The sequence below is a fragment of the Phacochoerus africanus genome, chromosome 2 (assembly GCF_016906955.1).
Source record: "Phacochoerus africanus isolate WHEZ1 chromosome 2, ROS_Pafr_v1, whole genome shotgun sequence".
Classification (NCBI taxonomy): Eukaryota; Metazoa; Chordata; class Mammalia; order Artiodactyla; family Suidae; genus Phacochoerus; species Phacochoerus africanus.
In genome coordinates this window covers 247388564-247408256 of record NC_062545.1, presented here as the reverse complement: position 1 = coordinate 247408256, position 19693 = coordinate 247388564, and the positions used below count along the sequence as shown (strand labels likewise).

At 34.2% G+C, this 19693-nt stretch overlaps 1 protein-coding gene across 1 annotated transcript in view; it reads right to left on the bottom strand.

Moving 5' to 3' along the window:
• Positions 1 to 5291: 5291 nt before the first annotated feature.
• SMC2 (structural maintenance of chromosomes 2) overlaps positions 5292 to 19693 on the bottom strand; it is a 48883-nt gene continuing 34481 nt past the window's right edge. Inside the window, exons 21-25 of the mRNA XM_047768074.1 lie at positions 18237 to 18437; positions 15773 to 15889; positions 11738 to 11898; positions 7992 to 8139; positions 5292 to 7108 (exon numbers count right to left, since the gene is read on the bottom strand). Coding sequence (XP_047624030.1) covers positions 6950 to 7108; positions 7992 to 8139; positions 11738 to 11898; positions 15773 to 15889; positions 18237 to 18437 — 786 coding nt within the window. The 3' untranslated portion in view covers positions 5292 to 6949. The remainder of the gene's footprint in view (positions 7109 to 7991; positions 8140 to 11737; positions 11899 to 15772; positions 15890 to 18236; positions 18438 to 19693) is intronic.

The following is a 19693-nucleotide window of genomic DNA, read 5'->3' as shown; positions in this document are numbered from 1 at the left end:
AAATATAAAAACAAGTTATGCAATTCAACAGCAAAAGGGCCAACAACCCAATAGAAAAATGGGCAAAAGACCTGAATAGACATTTCTCCAAAGAGATATAGATGGCCCACAGGCCCATGAAAAAATGCTCAACATCACTTGTTAGTAGAGAAATTAAAATCAAAACTCCTATGAGGTACCACCTCACACCTGTTAGTATGACCATGTTTAACAAGTCAACAAATAACAAATTCTAGAGAGGGTGTGGGAAAGGGCTATGCTCCTACACTATTGATGAGAATATAAACTGGTATAAACACTATGGAAAACAGCACGGAGCTACCTCAGAAAACTAAATATAGAACAACTATATGACCCAGCAATCCCACTCTTGGGCATATATTCAGACACAACTTTCCTCGAAAAACATACATTCCCCTTTATGTTCATTGCAGCACTATTCACAATAGCCAAGACATGGAAACAACCTAAATGTCCCTTGACAGATTAATGGATTAAGATGTGGTATACATACCCAATGGAATACTACTCAGCCATAAAAAGAACAAAATAATGCCATTTGCAGCAACATGGATACAACTAGAGACTCTCATACTAAGTGAAGTAAGTCAAAAAGAGAAAGACAAATATCATTTGATATCACATATCTGGAATCTAATATACAGCATAAATGAACCTTTCCACAGAAAAGAAAAATCATGGACTTTGAGAACTCACTTATGGGTGCCAAGGGGGAGATGGGATGGACTGGGAGTCTGGGGTTAATAGATGCAAAGTATTGCATTTGCAGTGGATAAGCAATGAGATCCTGCTATATAGCACAGAGAAGTATATCTAGTCACTTATGATGGGGGATAATATATATATATATGACTGGGTCACTTTGCTTTACAGTAGAAATTGACAACACCATAAACCAACTATAATGGAAAAAATAAGTCACTATGAGAAAAAAAAAAAAGAGTTCCCTTCTCTCCACATCTTCTCCAACATGTATTGTTTGTAGACTTTTTGATAATGGCCATTCTGACTGGTATATAATGATAGATGGCTCTTTGTAGTTTTTGATTTGCATCTCTAATAATTAGTGATACTGAACATCTTTTCATGTGCTTTTTGAACATCTGTCTTCTTCGGAGAAATATTTAGATTGTTTGCCTTTTTTTTTTTTAATACAAAGCTGCATGAGCTGTTTTTGTATTTTGGAGGTTAATCCTTTATTGGTTGCTTTGTTTGCAAAGATTTTCTCCCATTCTGTGGGCTTTTTCATTTTATAGTTTCCTTTGCTGTGCAAAAGCTTTTAAGTTCAAGTCGGTCTCATTTGTTTATTTTCATTAATCTAGGTGATGGATCCAAAAAAATATTGGTGTAATTTATGTCAGAGAATGTTCTGCCTTTTTCCTCTAGGAGTTTTATAGTCTCTGGACTTACATTTAGGTCGTTAATCCATTTTGAGTTTGTATATGGTGTCAGAGAATGTTCTAATTTCATTCTTTCACAAGTAGCTGTCTAGTTTCCCCAGCACCACTTATTGAAGAGACTGCCCCTTTTCGATTGTATATTCTTGTCATAGGTTAGTTGATCATAGATATGTAGGTTTTACCCATGCATGATTTTGTTATATCACTAATTGGTCACTAAAAAATACCACTCACTCACTGAGTTGTGCAAATCTTCAAACTATTAACATATTTCATAATACAATACCCCCAAATCCTATTTCTTAATATTACCATGTTAATCAGGAAAGTCTTTAGGACTGAGATGATGTCAAGCTCACAGTGCCAAGTACAAGTTTGCTAAAATTCTAATTTTCATTGGAAAGCTACAATTTTATTATTTGCGACAAGTACATCAGGTTCATATGACAGGCTCACTTTATTCATTTTTAAGTAGTGTCTAGCAAGTACCATAGAATTAATAACCACAGTTTGCCTTAGTCATCTGTTGAGATAAAAATGGAATTCCATGAAAAGACATACTTCAGACACCAACAGAAATAACAGAATTTCTGAAAAATAGCCATTATGTTTTGATAGGCAGCAGAAGTGCACTATCTATAATTCTCATTTTATCACTCAAATTATTAAAGACACACTCAGGAGGTTGAGATATAAAATAATTTTTATAGCTTCGTTAAAGACACTCTTAAGTGAAACTGCCTTTAAAAAAACGGAAATGCATGGCAGTTAAGAATGCAATCAGTACTATTAGTACAGTGTGACAGTTTTACCATTGCTTTTGCACCATTAATGCAAACATTAAATGTGAGTCAACAAGTTCTTTACATACACTGCACGAAATTCTGTCACCTCTGTATATTGCAACTAATTTTTCCTAGTCTGTGGTTTGTCTTTCTGAGAAGTCTTCTGAAGATTTTTAGTATGATTTAATGTTCTATTTATCCATTTTTAATTTTTTTTTGTATCCTAATACATCTTTTGCCTAATCCAAGGCCACTAAAATTTTCTTCTTCTAGAAGTGCTACGTATATGGCTTGCTTTTAGTGCATGTTGTGAAGGTCCAGTGCTTGTTTTTCCATATAAATATTTAGCTGTCAGTACCATGTGTTGAAAATACTTATCTTTTATAAATGTTAGATTTGGTTTGCTAAAATTTTCAGGATTTTTGTTCCTGAGGACTGTTATCCTGTAACTTTCTTGTTTTATAATGTCTTTGTCAAGTTCTAGTATTTGAACACTGACCTCATAAAATAAATTGGAAGTATTCTCTCTCCATTTTCAGAAAAACTCTGTTAATTATGACTGGGATTATTTCTTTAAATGGTAAAAATGATAAGCCAAACTGTGGGGTGAGGGTTTTCTTTGCAGGAAGATATTTAATAATAATCTCAGTTGTATTTCATAGATGTCTATTCAGGTTTTTATACTTCTTAGATCAGTTTTGGTGAGTTTCCTAATTTTTCCATTGTCTTAAGTTGTCAGATTTAGTGGCATTAAAATGATCATAATTTTCTATTGCTTTTGATTTCTCTGGTTTACTCCATCTAATTAGAGATCTACAGATTTTGCTGTTCTTTTAAGAAGCAGGTGTTGATGTCACCGATTTTTCTCATTGTTTTTCTCTTAAATAGTGTTGATTTTTGCCCTTTACTATTTCTTTCTATTTAATTTGGGTTTATTTTTATTTATTTAGAAGAAAGATTAAGGTAGAACCTTTAACCACTGAATTTATACCCTTTAAAATTTTTTTTTTCTTTTGGTCTTTTTGCATTTGCTAGGGCCGCTCCCACGGCTAAGGGTCTAATAGGTGCTGAAGCTGCTGGCCTATACCACAGCCACAGCAACGCGGGATCTGAGCCACATTTGTGACCTACATCACAGCTTACGGCAACGCCAGATCCTTAACCCACTGAGCAAGGCCAGGGATTGAACCCACAACCTCATGGTTCCTAGTCAGATTCATTAACCACTGAGCCATGACAGGAACTCCATATACCCTTTTACATTTTCTAATAAGATTTTCTAACAGTTTTGTAAAAATTAAAATGATACAAAACATGATCCCTGACCATAACAAAATGAAACTGGAAATCAGTAAGACAGAGTCAGAAAATTCCCAAGTATTTGAATATTAAGAAAAACAAAACAAAACAAAAAAAATCCAATAGTCAAAGAATAAATGTTAAGGTAAATGAGAAAATATTTTGAACTTAAAATGAAAATTCAACATAACAAAATCATTAAGATGAAGCTAAAAGAACATTTAAGAGGAATATTGTATAGTGTTAATTGCTTATTAGAAAAAGAGGGCTCTAAACCTCCACCATAGAAGTAACAAAGAGCAAAGTAAGCCCAAAGCAACCAGAAAAAAGGAAATAAGGTAATAAATTGAAAACATTAAGACAATAGAGAATGTCAATGGAACAAAAAGTTGGTTCTGTAGGATTGACAAAAAGAGAAACGATACAAATTGCCAATATCAGGAATGGAACATGGGTTATCACTTTAGAACTGGAAGACATCAGAATGATGAGGAAAGGCCACAAATTTGACAATTTAGATGAAATGATTCCTTAAGAAATACAAACTATAACAAGTCATCTAATAGGAAAGGACAAATAGCCTATAACTATTAAGGAAATTGTACTCATACTCAGTTTACCACCACCCCTTCAAATCTCCAGACCCAGATGGTTTCACAGGAAAATTCAAAAAAACGTTTAAAGAATTAACACCAATTCTATACAGTGCTCCAGAAAATGGAAGAAGAAACAATTCCAAATTCATTTTATAAAGCCAGTATGAAACCGAAGTAGAAGGGGAAAAAAAAAACACCACCACAATTAGGACAATGCCTCTCATGCATACTCACAAAAATCATGATCTAACTATTAGCAAACAGAGTCTGGCAACACATACAAAATACATATCATAATCCAGTGGGTTTATACCAGGGATACAAGACTTAATATTCAAAAACTAAGCAATATAATTCATAATATTAATGAGCATACAGAAAAAGTTTTATGATAATATCAAGGCAAAAAAAGTTGAGAAAATTGAATACTCATTCATGACAAAACTATGATCAAACAAGCACAAGAAGAGAACTTCTTTAACTCGATAAAGAATACCTATCAAAAGCCTATAGCTAACATTACATTCAGGAGTGAAAGACTGAATGCTTTCCTCCTAATATGGGGAAAAAGGCAAATACGCCAGCTCTCATCAATCCTATACAACACAGAATAAAATATAAAAGATACATAGATTTAAAAGGGAGAAATTGCTCTGATTTGCAGATGACATGACTGTAGGAGTGCTGGCCTGTTGGATTACTCCAACACATTGGAATTAGGGATCAAGACTACTTTTGTATTTGTTATTAGCATACCTGAAATGCCAAAACAAAAATCAAAAATACAAGGAATCCTTTCTTCAAATGTTTGAGGTTCCTCCTAAAGGTAATTTTCATATGTTGTGCATACTACTCATCCAGACATCTCTTAAATTTACTATGAGGTATAGGTTCTGGAGACCAGCCACCAAGATTTGTATCTTGGCTCTGCTATTCACTAACTGTATTAACACTGTGGGCAATTTTCTTAATTTCTCTGCTCAATGCAATTTCCTCAACAAGATAGTATGATGATAACAGTACTTACCTGACTGTGTTTCTTTTAGGATTAAGTGTAAAAATATGTGCAAATGAAAACAGTGTCTGATATTTACAAAAAGCTCAGTAAATATTACTCATATTATTGCAGATGTATCAGTTGTCCCCATCCCCTTTAATGTGTTCCCTCTAATCAAAGAATATTGACAACATTACTCACAAAAATTTAATGTTTGAGGATTTCCGTAACAAAAATTAGGAAAGCAAACAGAATTGTTGGCAGAGGAAAGAAAATTAATAATATGGCAAAATATTCAATCCCACAAGTTACTTATAAAATGATAATTAAAAATAGCAATTAAGTACTGTTTTATAACTAGTAAATCAGAAGCATTAAAAATAACAGCCAGTGCTGTGTAGGTTGTGGTCAACATACTATATTGGTGACAGTGTGAACTGATTAATTCCTTTGACAAACAATCTGCAATATACTTGAAAAGAAATAAACTTACATCTATTGCATGTGATAATGGACAGCCTATATAACAGCATTTACAGCTTTGTCTCCTCCTCTTACGGTAGACTGAACTAATTCCACATTCAATCCTTTACAATGTGCCCCAGAGTATCAGTTACCTGACATCCTCACATATGCATGAGGATGAAGGATGAGAAAAAATTAACCTAGGGCCAGGGAATATGAGCATATGTTAGGAAAAGGATACCACAAAGGAACTAAGAAACAACGTGGAGCCAAAATAACACATCCAAGGTCAGATTAGATGTGAGAACTTTCAAGATTTAGAGTTTGGAGACATGGTTCTAGTGACATACTAAGAGATACTAAGGTACTAAGGGGCCAAATATAGTATTCTTATGGTGTTTGTTAGGCCTAGCTTTTGAGTTCTTAACAGAAATTCATGTTTTTGCAATGGAAAGCAGAGGACACTAAGATACATAATAATCAATGAATTTTGAGCCCTTTTGATAGAACAAATGGATCTATATATATACATATATATATATATATGACATATATATCAGAACTAAAGGAAAAAGATAAATTTGTTTTAGTCTGCTGGCTCCTACATTTTCACTCACCAATAGATTGTTATTGACTGGATTATGAAAAGGCTGACAAAAATCTTTAAAAAAAAATATTAGGAGACTTTGGATAAACTTATAGCATGCAACATACCTTCTCCCAAGCTTTTATTAAATACTCATAGACTTTTTTAAAAATTTAAGATTGCACAGACCAATTACTAAATATATAGAAACATGATATTCAAACATCATTAAAACAAGAGAAACCTTTCAAGATCTGTTTCTCATGTGAATATAAATCAGGGATCTGGCATTATGTCCTCGAAGAACTAATCACAAAAAGCTCAGTGCATGTCTAATAGCTTTCTTTGTGTTCCCTTTGTTGGTCCACCTACTTGCTTGCTTTATAATTCTTCCTTACCCGAATGATATTATTAGTAATAGAAAACACAGTAATATTACCTTAGGAATTAACTAATTATTAAAAGCTGACTATCAGCTATATTTATCCTATAATTTAATTTCATCTTTTTATACTTTGCTTTTACATACAAAATTTACCACCAACTATATGTCTCAGGTTCCCTGATATATAAAAGACTTGTGTAAGAAAAAACAGTTAACATACAGAAAATCACTATCACAGTAATTGGACCATAGTTAACACTAATTCAGACGAGGAATTTAGGCTCATTTATAAGTGATTAAATAAGTGGTTAAGTAACAAAATAATGAACCCCAAATTCTTAAAAAAGTTTATGTTTAAAAAACAGGTCAAGATGAAGGAATGGAATAAATCTGTACTTTTAACTTCCATATGTGATCATTTGGGTCCTTTTGTCTTAGATTTTGTTTCCTTTGGAACTTTTCCATTTTGACACTGAGTAAATCTGGCTACTGTAGAAACACCATCCACAAACTTGGTTTTGAAAAGGACGTTGGCATTGTTGAACATACCTTCCTTTAGGGACACCACAATGAACTTAAGAAAAAAAGAAAAAAGCATAAAAAATACTTTTTACAATAGCCATAAAGATGTTCACTCTTTTATTTAATGGGGTTAACAATCATTTGGAGATATTTTGATTTGTTATCTTTAAATGGTTGGCTCCAAGCAAATGCACATCCTCAATTGCAAATAACAAAGTGATATTAGGCACCTAAACAAATTCCTTCCATATGCGGTTTTAGAAGTCTCTTAATTTTACTGTGAGTGCTTCATTACCCAAGTTGCTATTCCCTGCTGGTTGACTGCTTATTGTGCTATGTTCTCTAGTTAGCATCATTGTCTTGTTGTCAGCTCTATAAATGCCTCTGTTATCTGCTAAAAAGCTGCCATAACAGTCTATGATAACTATGGTAAGTGCAGCCCCCTAGAGTTGTTCAGTGTATTATCTATACGTTAGATAGGTTAGATCTACACCATACTTGGTAGCCCTAGTTCCTGCAGCAGCAGTTCAATAAAAACAAACTGTTCTTCGCTTCAAGGGGTTTCACTTCCCTCTAGGAGAAATGAAGAGTACTCTATCAAGTGCCATATGATTTTCTGATATATTTTTCAGGTATATCCCTGAAAAAGTCTTGTTTTGATTTGTACATCCTTTGTGAGATAGTTAGGAAAAATCATTACCCTAAATAATTCCAACTTATGAAAAAATTAGAAACTCCCTCATTCTATACCTACAACTATAATGCCAGGGTCTTTCTTTAATAAGAGGTGAAACCCTCTTTCCTTCTATTTAAAGAGATAGACAGCACTTTAGTAATTCTCAATCCTGGGTATCTTATATATACTGTCCACTACTAAAGAATAGTTGTAGAAAAACAAATACTAGAACTATTCTGAGACTTCTTTTGGTTCTTACCTGAGAATGTGTGAAATGAGTACGTAGCATCTGTCCAATATTCTGGGTATGGGAAAGATCTAACGCTGCATCTACCTCATCCAGGATATAAATTGGAGCAGGTTTGAAGAGAAGCATGGACAGTATTAATGACAAAGCCACTAAAGACCTAAGAAAAGAAGGCCGAAAGAAAAGCCATTAAAACTTGATTTTACTACTTTTTACCAAAAGGACATTTTGAAAAGGACATTTGCACTGCTGAACATGTCTTCCTTATTTGAAGCAAATCTGCTATCCTATTATTACTATGAATAGTGCAGATTTAGTGGAAAGATAGTCAATATTCTTCATTCCTATCAGATAATTAGGATATTATTTTTGGCACCTATCCATAAGAAATGATCATGTTAGAGTTAATTTATGTTCTTTCCTTCCCCAATTACTTATTAGATGCCTTGGTAGCAAGAGTGAGGGCGACACACTTACTTAAGACAACTGCTGTCTTCCTAGCAGTATTACTGGTTTAGATGCCCTCTTTCAAAGTTTTACTACATATGCGCCCACGTGTGTACACATACACACAAACATACACATACTCTTTTTTATTGGCATCACCTGAGAATAAGTTGTACAGATCATAGCCCCTAAATACTTCACAGTGTCAGAAGTTAAAACAATTTTTATGTGATGGTTAATTTTCTGTATTAACTTGACTGGACCATGGGGTACCCAGATCATCGGCTAACGGTTATTTCTCAGTGTGTCTGTGAGGATGTGTTTAGATGAACTGTAGACAGCAATCTGTGAGACTTCTCAGCCTCCGTAATAAAACCAGCTAATTCCTTAGATCTCTTCTTATATCCTACTGGTTCTGTTTGTCTGGAGAAGTCTAATATGCCTACTCAGATTCTAAAGTTTTTTTTTCAGTTCTCTTCTAACATCCCCTTTAAATGTAGCTGTTTCTGTTATAATCTGGTTATGAAGAATTATAGTAACTCTTAAAATATTTTTCTTAATGATTTCATAACAAGCCTTGTTTATTTTAATAGAACATATTTGTAATTATTTAAAAGTAGAATAAAAATTAGTCATATCTGTAACACACTTGATTCCATAACTTCAAAAATCTCCAGGCATGTAGCACTAGAGTAAATAGTCAATGTATCACTTACTGTATCCCAATAGGCTATTTATTAAGACACATGTAAAGTAGAGGGAAAAAAATATGTGCACAAGTAGTGGAGGTCTAGTTAGGTGAAACAAAAATGTCTAGCAAAGGAAATGAATGAAATAGTACAATAAAGACCAAGCAATGGTGAGAGTGGCATCTACCTCTGTAGAGAGTGGTTGAGGTCATTCAAGCAACTAAAAATTACTTTTCAATGACTTTCTCTGTGCTGAATATTTAAGACATTGAGCTTTAAATGTGATTATTCAGAAAAAAAAAAAAACTCAGCAAGAGTTAAAACTACTATGCTGGATTCTGGTAATATCTGAAAATAAATTTCTATCATCTTAATTATGGAAATAAGTTTTAGGTTCCCGTAAGAAAATAAACACACATTTTCTATTTTCCTCAAAAATTTTTCTAGGAGTTTGGTAAAAACAGTTAAAGATGCTAGGATCTAAACTGTGGAATTCAATTCTGACTGACAGGTAGCAGAAGCTGTATTTTAGACTCTTAGAATATTTAGGAATTTTATTAATAATGAAGAATATAGAGGGGACTGCTATTCTATTCATAAAAATGACAAAAATTTTCATAAGAGAAATTAACAGGTCTTAGTATTTTTTCTACATCTATAAGAGAGGAGTTATGTGACGGCATAGGGCAATTCAAGGACTATGGATTCTATGTCCTGCAGGGGGAAAAATACAAAATTAATAACCATCTTTATGGGAATATTCAAAACTTTCTCTGAGGAGGCTTTAATTATTTGGCTCTCTGCAGGTAAGGAGTTAGGCCAAATGAACTTCTACATTTCTCTCAGTATGCTGATTGTCTGAATCACTGTGTAAGGGTAGGAGAAACGTCCCTGAGACCCAAAACATGCTATCTCCAATATGCGTCATTCCTTTATGCAGATCCAAGTTTCCATATGGTATTATTCTTCCTTTCATCAGATAACTTCCTTTAAGTTGTACTGTTCTACTGGAATCAAATTCTCCACCATTTCTTTTTCTGAAAAATATACTGCCTTCAATATGAAGAATATTTCTGCTAGATAAAGAATTTTAGGTTGACATGTTTTTCTTTTGCACTTTCTAGATGTTCCAGACTTCTAGCTTGTGTAGTTCCCCCGACCCCTTTTCTTTATGGCTATATCTGCAACATGTGGAAGTTCCCAGGCTAGCAGTCAAATGGAAGCTGCAACTCCAGGCCTATGCCACAGCTTATAGCAACACTGGATCTGTAACACATTGGGCAAGGCCAGGAATCAAGCCTGTTTTCTCATAGAACCTGTATTAGGTTCTGTAACCCATTGAAACATAGCAGGAACTCCCTGGCTTGCATAGTTTTTGACAAGAAGTCTAAAGTCATTTTTATTTTTTATTCCTTGGCACTTAAAATGCCTTTTTACCTCTCTGGCTGCTTTTAAGGTTTTTTTCCTAATCAGTAGTTTTCCGCAATTTTATATGACAGGCATTGCTGTGTTACTGTATGTGTAGAGTGGGTGCATGCATTTATCTTACCTGAGGTTCACAGAAATCAAGTATGAGGTTTTCAGAACTCATCATACATCAAATCTAGAAAATCTGGGGCCATTGTTTCAAGTATTTCTGTTTTGCCTCTTCCTCTCCTTTTGAAATTCCTACTACATGTATGTTAGACCACTTAATATTGTCCCACAGGTCACTGAAGCCCCTTGTTTTTATAGTTTTGTGTTTCTAAGTTTAGCTTGAATGGATTCTACTGCTATATCTTCAAATTTACTCATGTTTCTTTTACACTGTTGAATCAGCTGTTATCTCATGCAGTGAACTTTTACGTGTATTTTTTTCCTCTAGAAGTTCCACTTGGTTCTTCTTTAAAAGCTTCTGTTTCTCTCATCACATTTTTTTTCTTATAATTCTTGAAAATAGTTAATATAACTCTCTAACTTACTTGACTGCTAGAACCTATCACTTCTAGGTCTGTTTCCAGTGACTGTTTTTCCTCTAGGTTATGAATCACATCTTGTTGATTTCAGTCTAGTAATTGCTACTAGATGCTGACCATTGTGATTATGTTGTCTACAGTCTCAACTTTTATAGTTATCTGTCTTTAAAGAGCACTGGGCCTGCAGTTAACTTTTGCTAAGGTGTGTCTAGAATAGCTTGCACTTTAGGACTAGTACAGATGTACCGCTAAGGTATAGCTCTCATTGGGGCTTCATCAAACTCTAATCTGTTTCCCTCATTCAGTGAGACTACTAAGCTTTGTGTAGGTTTCCCTCCCTGCACGTGCAGTCAAGAAATTGTTCCTAGGAAGAAAGCTAGGCTAGACTGCACTCAGTATTTTTGTTTCCTTTCTTTTAGGTATCATACTCCTGGGTTATTCATTTTCCAAACGTCTAAAAATAACTGTTTCTCATATGTTTTGCCTAGTTTTTTAGTTGCTTACCCTTATTTCTACTTCGTTGCCTGCTATTTTAATCAAATGTTCTGACCAAAATTTGTAGTCTCCCATATTAGGCTCCTTAAATTCTACATGCAAAGATAGATAGAAACACTAAGGTGATGGATTATAATAAAGTAAAAGGAACTATTGCAAAGGGATTACTCACCTCTGACCACCACTAAGTTCAGTCAAGTTTTCTTTCCAAGTATTTCCTAAGGCAACCTTAAACTCCAGACCATCCAATACAGTTTGTCCTTCTGGTGGTGCAAGCATAGCATTAGCACCAGGCAAAAGAGTAGAAAAAATAGATCCAAAGTCCTTGTTCACCTGGATAAAAAAATGATATTAAAATAGCACAGAAGGTTTTCTAGGAAAAGTCAAAAGTGTATATATGCAACCCAGCAGGAGCATTTTGTTTTTTTCTATTACTCTAGCTCTGAAGTTGACAAAAATTATGGTCCATATGACAAACCTGGCCTTCCCATTTATGTATTATCTGTGGCTGAAACACAGACTATATGGATCTGAAATAGTTCTTATCTGTCCCTTTACAGAAATAGTTTACTGAGCTTTGCTCTAACTTCCAAGGGAAGCTACAGGCTAATTCTAATTCTACCATGAAGTTCTGATACTATAAAAGGCCATGTTGCAGGAATCTTCAGACACACAATTGAGTAATATAGGAGATTAAACTTTTAGCTGGAGAAGAAGAACAAAAATTCTTTCCGGCATAAAATATTCTTTCATAAAATTTGTTTTCTGTTTACTGGTATGCTAAGATAGGCCTGTGGTTATCAGCTAACATAAAAGCTGAGGGGGAGGGAGTGGAGTGGTTAGGGAGCATGGGGTTAATAGATACAAACTATTGCCTTTGGAATAGATTAGCAGTGAGATCCTGCTGTGTAGCACTGGGAACTATGTCTAGTCACTTATGATGGAGCATGATAATGTGCGAAAATAGAATGTGTACGTGCATGTGTAACTGGATCATCATGCTGTACAGTAGAAAAAAAAAACTGTATTGGGGAAATAACTACTAAAAATAATAATAATAATTAATAAAAAAAAGCCTAAGATAAGGGTGAAATCTAAGAGAAAAAGGGGCATGGAATCAAACTAGATCTGTTAAAGATGTCAAATGGTTCTTTTCTATATGCTTCTTCTTATAGCTAAACAAGTTGAGGACAGGAGGAGGACAGCCACAAAAGAAAAAAGGATAAAGAAGCTATATGACCTATCCCCACAAAGTGTGAACAGGAGATTACATAGAGATTTAGAGTCAATATTTTACACTGTAACTGGGTAATTTTTGTGCATACACAGATAATCAATGATTTGAGAATTTGGCCGTCTGTTCTCCAAAACCTAACTAATAATCTTATTGTTCAAAAACTTTGAGACTATATACACACATGCATGTGTGTGCACTCACCCTCACAATGATTTGACAGCCATGTTCTCTGGGGAAATCTCCACATTCAAGTATAAACTTCAAATGCAAATACACTTTTATAAATATTAGGCGTAATAAATTTCCTAGACATAAACAGTGCTCTTGAATATAAATTATTTGGAACACATATTTGGAGAGTATTTCACAACTGACATCCCATTTTCTCTAATTTGAATCAAAGGGATTTGATTATTTAGGTATAATCTAGACTCACCTGTTATCAATTCCAGTATCCAATACTTCTACTACTCTCTTACTAATATCTTGGAATCATTTCACTGTCACTCAGTTGAATATCACCTGGCAAAAACCCCAACCCTAGGTAGACTGTGGACCATCTCTGCTTCTGCTAAAAGCTAGGCAGGTTGATATTATCCTATCTCTGTATAGAATATATGCTAATATCCTATATAGAGACAGTAGATTCTAAGTTTTACCTGGGCTAGATTTCCAGAGCTAGGCCAGGTTCACCACAATGGGGAGAGGACCACTGTCTTTTTGGGGGGAAAGATGGAAGAAGACAGCATAGTATTTATAAAACCCTTTTCTTGTTTACATTTTTTGACTAGGCAGGAGAGAGGCAGCTCGAAACTAAGACAGTGGATCCCAAATATGACCAAAGATCCCATGTGGAAATTTCTCCAAAAAGGAAATGAGAAGTTTATCATTTAATGGGTAGAGAAGAATACAGACTTATCACAGAAAATAAGTCAAATTCTGAAAATCCAATGAAGCTAAAACACATAACCACTGACTAAAATACTCCAGCTTAGTGAATCAGGTATATTTGAAGCCATAAGGAAGTATATAATGCAGATAATAACAGTACCAACCTCATTTTATTATTATGAGGATAAATGAGAAAATTAATATGAGAATAGTGCCTGACATTCTCAGTAAGTAAATAAATAAGCAATCAATAAATCTGCTTGCTTTGGGAGAACTCTGGAGATTGGGAAAAATCAGTTTAGAAGATAAATTTGTACTCACACTAAATCCACGAACCATGTGGAAAACAACAGACAGAATCTCTCAGATTTAGTGTTAAATCCACATGTTATACATGATAATGGGGCCAACTTTTTGCAAGCATTTTTAAAAAGATAGACAAATACTACAGGGAGATGGAACACTGAAAATAAGTTGTAGTACAAGAAATATAATGTGATTGAAAAAGGCAATCGTGTTGCCATTACTGAAAATAAAGTTCCTGCAGAATTAAAAAGAGAAAAAGAGGCAAGGTGCCCAGTTAAACTCCAGAGGCCTAGACTTATTAAAATACCAAACAGCACAGTAACTTTAAAATCTTTTTAGTAGGAGTCTTTTGCTAGAGCAGGTGTAGGAAAATTGCATCGATGAGACTCAGGAATTACCCTAAAGGAGACAAACCTATGCAGCCAGAGAAGAAATAATAGTAAAGAACCTTGAAACCTGCCAGAGTTGTCATAAACAAACCAAAGGTGCTAATTGGGATACTGTTTAATATTAATCCTATAAAAGAATACTAAATTTCCTTATTTATTACTACAAATAGATCTAGATCTTAAAAAGGCAACAAAAGGCCATTTTAACTTTAGTTCTAATTTAGAAAAAGAGAATTCCAGTTTTTCCACATTTTGACTATTATGAGCTTCAGCTATATTTCATCTTTCTAAGCTTTGGTTTCCTCATTTATAAAAGAGAAATAACAATTATCAAAAGTATGGAATTGTTTTAAGATAAATCATATAAAATAACAGAGCAACTGCTCCATTAATAACTATACAAAATTAATAATTACTTTATATGTTATTAATCTAACATACAAAAGTGCCTTACTGAAAACCTATAGAATGCATATCATTTATGAATTCTGAAATGCAATTAGTAATTTGCAAGTGGTAAGGAATTTACAATCTTGCTATAGAAACATTCTTAGAACTAACATTTGACCTCTGTGAGTCTAAGCAAGAGAAACTGAAGAGGTTAGAACTGAAGGGGTTTGAACCTTTGAAGAGATTTTCCAACAATTAGAATGTCCCCAATGTGAAACTGACAATGCTTCTGCTTTTAAGCAGAGGGTGAGTGTGGGCACAGCAGATACTGAACAGTACCTAAGGTTTCTTCCAAATATTAGAACCTATGATCTCAAAAGAAGGAAAGAGGACAAACAGTGGACCCTTTAAAGGTAACTCAGACCTGGCAAACAACCTAAGAACAAAAAATGGAGAAATCTAGAAAGTTAGAAATTTAATAATAATGTAGGAACCAGAGAAGTACATTATGAAAGTATGATGAAGTGATACAACTTACCTTTGCAAATCAGTAGTAAAGTCCAAAGAACAAAATGCTTTTAAATATCTATGAGGGGAATTCCCTTTATGGCTCAGTGGGAACGAACCCGACTAGTATCCATGATGACACCAGGTTTGATCCCTGGCCTCCACATGGTGCTGCTGTCAGCTGTGGCATAGGTCTCAGATGCGGCTCAGATCTGGCATTGCTGTGGCTATGGCACAGGCCAGCAGCTGCAGCTCCAATTTGACCCCTTGACTGGGAACTTCCATATGTCATGAATGCAACCCTAAAAAGACTAAGAAAAAAAAAAAATCACGAACCCAAAGTCTGTGAGATTTTTCATTAAGGTATGAGCATATGCCTTATTCCAACACAAATGAGTCATTTCAAATTCATCTTAGAGTACAACTCTACTGACAATACTTTCATCCTTGCTTCATACCGAATAAACAATATTTTTAGTTCAAATACCTTTTGCCAAGCAATATTTAGGGCTTGGTTTTTCTTCTGGTCAAGATCTTCTATAGTTGCCAGGATTTTAGATTTGTCATTTTCTACAATTCTCTTCTTCTTCATCAAATCATTATACTAATAAAATAAAAAGCATACTTAATTGGGAAATCACAAATTTTTCTTTATATTCTAGAATTCAGTCAGGAATAAACACATTTCATTACTTATATATGTAATGTATATAACTCCCATTTACTGAAAAACCTACCACATTAAGAGTTATACTGTAAACCAGATTGACAAAAGTAAATGTATCATCCATATGAAAAATTCAGTTACTATAAATGAAAATTTATAGGACCAGCTCTTGAAATATTTTGACTTCACTAAGATTCCCTTATCTTCCTAGCAGCCAAGGCAAAAAGGAAAATGTGTCCTATGGAAACTCAAAAGTAGCCCCACACACTTAAGAAGTAAGGTCATCCTTAGCAGTGACACAGTTTCAGTATTTCACCATGATGTATAAATTCCCACGTCATTTGGCTTTATTTATCTCTGAATTTTTGGCATCGCAATCCTTCCCAGGCTCTAGCTGTATGATCTTTTTTCAGTTTCTTGAACATAAGCAGCTCACTGAACCCTTATGGCCCTAGAATTATTCTTTCCCTGGTTCTGATATTACTGGTGTGTCAAGCTTCAGCTCAAAACACATCTTCAGAGTGACACTCTGTGATTAATGCAGAAATTTACTGAAAGAATTTTTCAGAGAAACCGCAGACAGATAATGAAACCGGGAGTAGCAGCAGAACTTTCTAAAAATTCTTTTAAATTTCTCCCCACAGCCTCACATTTCAAGGAGGCTTCAAACTCTTCCTGAAAAACTCCAGCCAGTCTTGCTAGTTTACTCAATGCCCCCCTCCTTTGTGGAGAAGTTTTAGGAGTCTGGCCATATTTTTATCCAATTCATTGCATAATTCCATGTAGTTTCTCATGTGTGGTAACACAAAATATAACGAAAAAACAAAAAGCAGCTGATCGGCAATAGAGCTTTCCTCTCTGATAAGGAGATGGTAGTTAGTAAATTCTTTTTAAAAAATGTTAGACCCAGAGATCATTAGTTTATAAAAGCAAACAAGTAAAAGTAAAAAAGTTTCATGATGTCAAGCAACTAAAATTCAGATGAAAGATTTCTCAACAAATATGCCATATATTGCCAAGCTTTAATGGAGAAATGAAAACTAGCAGGAACATTTTATAGAGGGATCACAGCATGTGCATTATTAGCTTGTTTGGTATCTAACATAACGTCAATTCTTTGTAGATATTAATGTTACTAACAGTTTTTTAAAAAAACCATTACCACAATATTTCTTAAAAGTGATTGAGCATGTAACTAGTATCTCTTTTAAAGAGCTTTCATTAACTGTTATGCAAATTCAAATAATTTTACAGAATTAGAGAAGGTATAGGGCATAATATAAAATTACTCAGATTGCTATTTCCTATGAGGCCATCGAGAATAGGGTTTCTTTCCCCTTTGGGTTTTTCTAGTGACATATAGACTATAAAAGGTAGGGAGATGGATAACATCATCAAGTAACTGAGAGCATTAAAACCTAGAAGATGCTGCTGGATTTACAGATTAGTAAAATGGTGTTTTTATATATATAACAATCTTAGTCCTTTGATTATGTAATGGTTCGAGCATACACTGGTGTCAAAGGAAGACAATAGTTATGGAGTGACTGGTGAGGAGGATACCAGCAGGATACAAGTATCCCCCATTTTTCGAAAGTTCACTTTACACTACTTTACTTTTATAAGAAAAAGTGCAAACAGTGTTCAGCATGTGTGTTGCACTGAACCCTTATGGAAGCAGTGCACACCATGAGCAGGGAGAGTGGTACCATCAAGTTCCTTTATTGGGAACAACACTGAGCATCTCAGCGTCAAGCTGCCAGAGTTCTGAACTGTGTTTATGAGCATCTGTGCTTTATCTCAGTTTATTCTGTGCATCTGTTAGCAAGATGTGCCCTAAGGAATTGAATGCTTCTTCACTTTATACCATTTCAGCATAGAAAGGTTTTACATAAATGCCCTACTTTTGGGTAGTGGGAGAAACCTATTTTTCAAAGCCTTTCAAAAAGGCAAGTGAAAGAAATGATAGAAATATGAGAAGTTAACATGATCAAAAGTGTTGTCTTTACACTAAGAATAAGAAAAGAGCTGAACATGTTTATGGCAATGGATAAAGCAAATGGAGAAATTATTCAAAGTACAATAGAATATACAACTGATGATGTAAAAATAATGAAATTAGAAATAACTGAAAACAGAGAAAAGGAAAACACAAAGTTAAAAAGTCATCAAGAGTATCAAGCAAAAGACTGACTCTAGCAATTGCCTCAGGGGTCATACATATAAAGCCATCAATGCTACTCATATTCTAAAGCGGCAAGATAGTCACAGGAAAGTAACTTACCCGCTCTTCAGCTTCTGTCAGTACATTCATAGCTCTCATGTTAACATTTCTTCCTAGTTTTTCCTTCATTTCTTCCAACTTCTGAAGCCTCTGACTAGCTTCTTTTGGGTTGGTAGTTTTGAAATCATAGGCAGTATTGGGTTGCCCAAAGAGGTGTTTGTCTGTATTAATCCAGTCATAATCTTTCAACATTTTGGACACCTAGCCACATATCATGATGACAATAAAATCATATCATTATTTACAAACCTACATTTAAAAATTAGTTTCTTAAATATTTACTAATTTTAAATAAAAAATTTTGGAGAAAAAAAAAATCCCACAACGACTCAACTGAAAAAATGAGGTTCACTGTAGACAGTGAACCTGTAATTGACCTAGAGGATAGGGTCAAGAAACATTAGACGATACAGAAAAAGATCTTCCTATTACTTAAGCATTAAAATAAGAGTCAACTCAGAGAAACAGTTATGAAGTATACATATATAAAATATCTCCATTATAATGAAATATAAGTCAGATGAAGCTCTAGATGGTACCAAATGCAATATATTGCTTCAAAAAACAACTCTTGCAAGTTAAGTGTTATACGAATACGGAAGTCAGATTTGGTAAAATGTGGAAGCCTAATCCTGACTGATATCTAATAAATCTTCTTGAAATTACAATCTAAATAAAAAGCTGTTCTAAATACTGACTCCCTTTAGAAAAGGCACAAAAAAATTCTTCCTCATATAACATTTAAAAATTTTAATTATACTGCTTAATGAAGACTTTCTTCTACTAGAATTGTTTAAGGTTGGTTTTTACTGGTAGAATCTAATCCTTGTCCAGTCATTCTTATTAATTTCATGGGTATGATCTCACCGCTAGACTCCCAAGTAAAATGATCATTTCTAGTCTATCTTCCCTGCTGATCTGTAAGCTCTATGAATGCCTTCTGTGTTCATGATGCTCATTCTTATATTGCTAGTGCCTGGCATAGTATGCAATAAATATTTGATAAACTATGTATTTCAAGGAACCCTTGGCTTTTTAGCAGCTCTGCTTCCAGGTACCTCTTTCTATGCCCTACCCTTAACTGTACCTAAAATGCCTGGCAATTACCAAAACTAGCATTTTTCAATCGCAAAAAAATTATTAATATTAGCACTGGTAATAATAATTCAGTGAATCTACTAGTATCAAGCTACTAAGCTAACAGGAACTCAACACTAATAAAATAATAGGACATTATGATGTGACATAAAAAATCTTGTTTAAACTAAGCAATGAATCTGAGCAAGCACTCATAGCCCTTTCAGATAAGGTGGACACTGTTTTGTATGTTCTGATCTTTTTGAAGTTAAATCTCTTGGACTTTTATGAGGCTAAAAAGATTTAAAAGGCACCAAACTATTACATACTAGTGAAAAAACATGATGAGAGTGAATTATTAAGACCACATAAATGCAGCC